The sequence below is a fragment of the Raphanus sativus genome, unplaced genomic scaffold (genome assembly GCF_000801105.2).
Source record: "Raphanus sativus cultivar WK10039 unplaced genomic scaffold, ASM80110v3 Scaffold4688, whole genome shotgun sequence".
NCBI classification, from domain to species: Eukaryota; Viridiplantae; Streptophyta; class Magnoliopsida; order Brassicales; family Brassicaceae; genus Raphanus; species Raphanus sativus.
In genome coordinates this window covers 1-6,235 of record NW_026619990.1, presented here as the reverse complement: position 1 = coordinate 6,235, position 6,235 = coordinate 1, and the positions used below count along the sequence as shown (strand labels likewise).

At 41.7% G+C, this 6,235-nt stretch overlaps 1 protein-coding gene across 1 annotated transcript; it reads right to left on the bottom strand.

The window, feature by feature from the left end:
- Positions 1–980: 980 nt before the first annotated feature.
- On the bottom strand, positions 981–4,389 carry LOC130507517 (uncharacterized). The gene is made up of 5 exons (XM_057002222.1): positions 3,119–4,389; positions 2,263–3,069; positions 1,454–1,938; positions 1,273–1,330; positions 981–1,095 (listed from the first exon to the last, which is right to left on the bottom strand). The coding sequence occupies exons 1-5, from the start codon at positions 4,387–4,389 to the stop codon at positions 981–983; spliced, it is 2,736 nt and encodes a 911-aa protein (XP_056858202.1).
- Positions 4,390–6,235: the final 1,846 nt, after the last annotated feature.

The following is a 6,235-nucleotide window of genomic DNA, read 5'->3' as shown; positions in this document are numbered from 1 at the left end:
CCATGTTGGAATTCATGAGTGTTTGTCTCATGTCAAGAGAGTATTCAGTTAACTTGTAACTGAATCCCCTTCAACCAAGCAACATGAACTCACCATTAAAAGGAAGAGACAACCAACTGGTGGTTGAATCCTCTTAAACAGCCTACACTATAACCAAGATCCTAGATAGTAAACTGGTTATGTGTGGCAAAGAATCTCTAGTTTGAATCTAATCCTTGAGAAGTGATACAACACTTTAGAGTTTGTTCACTTAAGAAGAAAAGAAATTAGAATCAGTAATCTAGAGCTTAAGAGAAGATAAAGAAGAGTTTAGAGTGAATTTTACAAGTATTAGGCTGCCTTAATAGAAAGAGAGTTAAGGCAGCCTCTAAACCATTACTCTAAACTCCTTACATTGTGAATATTGTTTAGACACAAGCAAGGGAGAGAGAGGCACGAAATTAGACTGAGAGAACTTGTATTGATACTGGATGATTGTTACAAGAGATGGTGAAGGTCTTTAAATAGACAATCACTTACAATAAACAATTAATAAAACAGGGAATAACTAAACAACTAATATAATGGGGAAATGGAAGAGGCCAGGAGGATATGGACAAGGTGAGGCACGACCAGATGAGGAGAAAGGGACATGAGAGAGGTTAGCACAGCCTGCTTGAGTGAAAGTGACAGGTCTGTTCTTCTTCTTATGCATCACATGTGATTTTTTTTGCTTAATTCAAATCAGATTCTTTCTTTTGAATTCAAACTTGTCTCCTTGACTTCTCATAGACTCCCAACGTCCATATTAAGTATCACCAACTCCTTTCTTGCCTTACAAGGTAATTTAGATCCATATGATAACTTGTGGAGCAAGACTGTGCATACTAGCCCAAATCAGTTTCTCTTGATGCACTTGTCTTTTATAATGAACTAACTCCTTTCCTCTGGTTATTCTCTTCTCCATTTCAACACGAACAGTGGTGCAGCCTGGGTATGGCTTATGCTCCTGGATCACTTGAAGGTAATGGAAGAGGTTGTTCTAGGAGGCTACTAGCACTCTGTTGAACTATGGTCGACTCTCTACAGCAATGGTGTGGCTGCAAAGATGGATAGCTACTCAAAGACACAGGATCATCAGCATAGCAAGATTTGATATGTTCAAAGCCTAAAAGTTTAGTTTCCATGGAAGATAACAGAGTATACCTTCTGGAGAGTGCATCAGCCACTACATTCTCCTTACCTTTCTTGTAGTGGATGACATAAGGAAATGTCTCAATGAACTCCACCCACCTGGCGTGCCTCTTGTTCAGCTTCTGTTGCCCCTTGAGATGCTTAAGAGACTCATGATCTGTATGGATCACAAACTCCTTAGGCCACAAGTAGTGTTGCCACACTTGTAGAGCTCTCACCAAGGCATACAGCTCCTTATCATAGGTAGGATAGTTCAAGGTGGCCCCTCCTAGCTTCTCACTGAAATAAGCTATGGGCTTCTTATCCTGCATCAACACAGCTCCAATTCCAATACCAGATGCATCACATTCAATTTCAAAAGTTTTAGAAAAATCAGGAAGTGCAAGTAAGGGAGCACTGGTTAATTTATCCTTTAGCATTTGAAATGCTTCTTCCTGGTCTGGTCCCCAAGTGAAACCTACACTCTTCTTGATTATTTCAGTTAGTGGTGCTGCAACTGTACTGAAATCTCTCACAAATCTCCTGTAGAAGCCAGCAAGTCCATGAAAACTCCTGACCTCTCCAATAGACTTAGGGATCGGCCACTCCCTGATGGCTTTCACCTTCTCCTCATCAACCTGTATACCCTGTGAAGTCACAACAAAACCTAAAAAGACAAGGTTATCTGTGCCAAAGGAACACTTCTTGTAGTTAGCATACAGATTTTCTTTTCTAAGCACATCTAGAACTTGTTTCAAGTGGTTAACATGTTCTTCCATAGTCTTGCTGTAAATCAGGATATCATCAAAATACACAACTACAAATCGCCCTATCAAAGCTCTCAAGACATGATTCATTAACCTCATGAAAGTACTAGGTGCATTAGTCAATCCAAAAGGCATCACAAGCCATTCATACAATCCTAGCTTAGTTTTAAAGGCAGTTTTCCACTCATCTCCTTCTTTCATTCTAATCTGGTGGTAACCACTCAATAAATCAATTTTAGAAAAGACACATGAACCATGTAACTCATCTAGCATATCATCTAAGCGAGGGATTGGATGTCTGTACTTAACTGTTATGTTGTTGATGGCTCTGAAATCCACACACATGCGCCAGCTCCCATCCTTCTTTGCCACCAGTAGAACAGGTACAGCACAAGTACTCATGCTCTCCCTGATGTGGCCTTTCTCTAGCAGGTCATTAACTTGTTTCTGAAGCTCCTTAGTCTCCACAGGATTGGTCCTGTATGCTGGGCGGTTTGGTAAGGTAGCTCCTGGCACAAAATCAATCTGGTGCTCTATTCCCCTAATAGGCGGCAGACCTATGGGATTGTCCTCTGGGAACACATCCTTATACTCCTGCAAAAGACACTCAATCTCCTCTGGAATCTCAGGAGCAAGGTTAGTAGTAGAGCTCAACAATTCTTTATAAACTACTAGAATAAAATTTGATTGTTCAATCACAGCAGTTTTAATATCCTTAGCAGTAGCAAAGAGGTTGAGTTTACTTACCTGTTTGGTTTCTTCTAGTAGCAAGGTCTTACCAGCAGCCTTGGCGTCCTCCCTCCTCCTTTTGAGAAGCATTTGATCTTGGTGTACTTCTTGAGGTGTCATTGGCGCCAGTGTCACTTGTTTCTCCTTGTGAGCAAAAGTGTATCTGTTGGTGAAGCCATCATGTAATGCTCTCTTATCATACTGCCATGGACGACCAAGGAGGATGTGGCTAGCTTCAAGAGGTGCTACATCACAAGTGATCTCATCCTGATACTTTCCCACTGATAATAAGACTTTCACTTGCTTGGTGATCTTTAATCCTCCCTCATCATTGATCCATTGCAACAGATATGGCTTAGGGTGTTTGATCACTTCAAGACCTAGTTTCTCCACTAGCTCATTACTTGCCACATTTGTACAGCTACCTCCATCAATGATTAAGCTGCACACTCTTGTCTTGAATCAAACACCTTGTGTGGAACAAGTTTTCTCTCTGCTCATCCTCTTTGACCTTAGGCTGAACATTGAGAAGTCTCCTAGTAACCAGTAGTTCCCCTTGGACTGGATACTCCACGCCATCCTCATCAAGCTCCTGGTCGCCATCTTCATCCTCAGATATCACTTCCCCATTAGCTAAGATAGTCATCACCTTCTTGTTGGTACAATCACTAGCATAATGCCCAAAGCCATGGCACTTGAAACACTTGATGTTCCTGGTTCTGGTAGGTGTATCCACGCCCTTTCCCTTATCATCACGCTTGGTGCTAGCTGTAGAAGCTTCCTCCTTTGGCTTATCAGTTGATCTCTCATCTCTTGAGTAGGCTGGTTTTGAATTAGAGCTGTATGGAGATCTAGTAGAGCTCTTCCTCTTGTTCTGCTGCTCAATCAAAATTGCCTTGTGCAACAACTCATCCATATCTTCATACTCTTGCAGCTCCAACCTATCCTGGATCTCTCTATTAAGTCCCCCTTGGAACCTAGCCATAGTAGCTTCCACACCCTCTTCTAAGTCAGCCTTCAACATGAGTGTCTCCATCTCCTGGTGATAGTCCTCTACACTCTTAGAACCTTGGGAAAGCCTCCTTAGTTTCTGGTGGAGATCTCTTCCATAGTGATTAGGAACAAATCTCTTTCTCATTACAGTTTTCATCTCAAACCAGGAAGCTATCTGAGGCTCTCCATTGCGTCTCCTGGTAGTAGCAATCTGATCCCACCAGTTAATAGCATAACCAGAAAACTCAGTGGCTGCTAATCTAACCTTCCTCTCCTCAGTGAACTGCTGGCAATTGAAAACTAGCTCAATCTTCTTCTCCCACTCCAGATAGGCATCAGGATCATTCTTACCATGGAATGGAGGAATTCTAAGCTTGAGATTGCCTAGGTTATCAGCTGGTCGCCTGCGGTTATGGTGCCTGTTGTGCTGACTAGCCTGAGACTCATCATCACTTTCATCAGCTTCATCATCCTCAGCTTGCTCACCATAGAGCCTATGACCTCCAACCTCAAACCGTGCTCCCCTTATAGGTCCAATGCGTGCTCTCCTAGCTCCAGCAACAGCTGCTGCTCTCTCCTGTCCTGCATTATCATCAACTAAAACATCATTAGCTTGTTGAGCTCTATTGAAGTTAACTTGCATTCTCCTGGTTATCTCAGCCATCATAGCCTCAAATTGGACTTGATTAAGATTGATCTGCTGGGCTGCCGGTTCTCCTCTATCCTCTCTGCCTTGTTCATCAGCCATTGTAACCTGAAAGACAAGTTAGAAAAGAAACAAAAGAGCACAATTATAAACTCTCTCTCACTCTGTTTCAGCTGCCAAGTCTCTGCTTTCCCACAAGTTCAGTTAAGATTCAAAGCTCTACACCTAAGATCTAGAACTAAAACCCCAATGAATCAGATAGAAAGTATTAAGAGATTTAGGCACCAGCTGACTTTACCACCCTGAGCTGGATTTCTCTTCAGCTAGCTGGATTTCTCTTCAGCTTTCTTTTTTTTTTTTGATTTGGATCAAAGATCTCTTTTCTTTTTTCTTTTTTTTGATTACCACGGTTGGCTCAGATGGCTTACAACAGATAGATAGATAAGAAAAGTGTTTGATGGTATGGAATGATCTGAGTAGACAAATCGCAAACCCTAACCTTCAAGTGGCTCTGATACCACTTGGTGCAGCCTGGGTATGGCTTATGCTCCTGGATCACTTGAAGGTAATGGAAGTGGGTGTTCTGATACAAGCCTAGGCTGACAAAGGCTGTATAACTCTTAGTACAAGAGAGCATCGATCTAGCATAAGGGGTGATCCGGCTGGACTGATCTAATCAACCAAAAGGATCTGGACAGGAACGACTGGATGGGTTGAAGAGCACCACAAAGGTTGCGGTTGGCCTTTGATACAACTCACAAACCACGGTCTCAGTGATTCCACACAAAGACAGAGACTAACACGTTCACTAAGCAATGGAATCCACCTAATTACTTAGAGAAACATAAGAACAAAGCAAAAGCTTTAAAGAGAAAATTCTGGGTTTATTATAAAAATGATCAAAGGTGAAATACAATGATGAATGGTCTTGAGCTTATATAGGCTCAACCTTGACTCAACTACAATGTTCTAATACTCTAGAAAGGAAAAAAAAATACACAAAAATAAAGCTAAGGGTCTTTGTCTTCAATAAACTAGCCGTTAGGCTGATTTGTATCCATTTGGAAGATCTGATCTTGTATCTTGATATCTTGGTTTTGTATCCACGAAATAATAGCTCCTGGTTTCTCAATAAACTCTCCAAGGTCTTGACAGCTTCTGTTGAAAGGGAATATAGACGTTGGACTTGATGGTTTCCTTGAAGAAACTCATTGAATGCATAAGGTGTGAGTGCTGCCAAATATGGTAAGTGTGATTGCAAGAGAATCCTCCTGATTTTCTGGCTGCTGGTGCATCATATGAACTTGTCTGACTCTTCTGGATCATTGGATGAACTTCCTGAAGGTATAGATTGATCTCCTGGTCGCCATTGTCTGGCTTGAAACTGATTGAACCGGTTAGCTTCCAATTGAAGCAAGTGCAGAACTGGTTTGGCCGGTTTTGATGATTGGATCATAACTCCATAATAACGTGGGCTTTTCTCCTCATTCTTGGCTTGTTGGAAAGCTAAGAGATCCATCTTAAAGTCCAAAGCTCAATTTGGCTCGGTTCGCTTCTTGGTTAGTTTTAAATTCTCTTCTAAAGACTGGTACTCGTAAACGGATGGACTGGAAAACCTCCAACTTAGAAAATTCATAACTTCCTGCTCCGTGAAGATTTTCTTGAAATTCCAATTGGACATGACTCCTTCTTGTGTGTAAAATCCATGCAAATTGTCCTCGTGATAAAAACCCTCCTGGTATGAAAGATATGGAATTTTGAATGCACCTATGTCGCTGCTGGCTCCAATGTAGCTTGTATGGTTGGTCTCATGAGTTGGTGGTTTGGCTACTGACTTGAGGTCCTTATCATTACCTCCCTCTTCAAAAGGTTTTGTCCTCAAAACAAATTTATCTGCACCAAGATAGAGCAAGTCAGGTTTCATCCTCTTTTGAGATTCTAGGGTCTT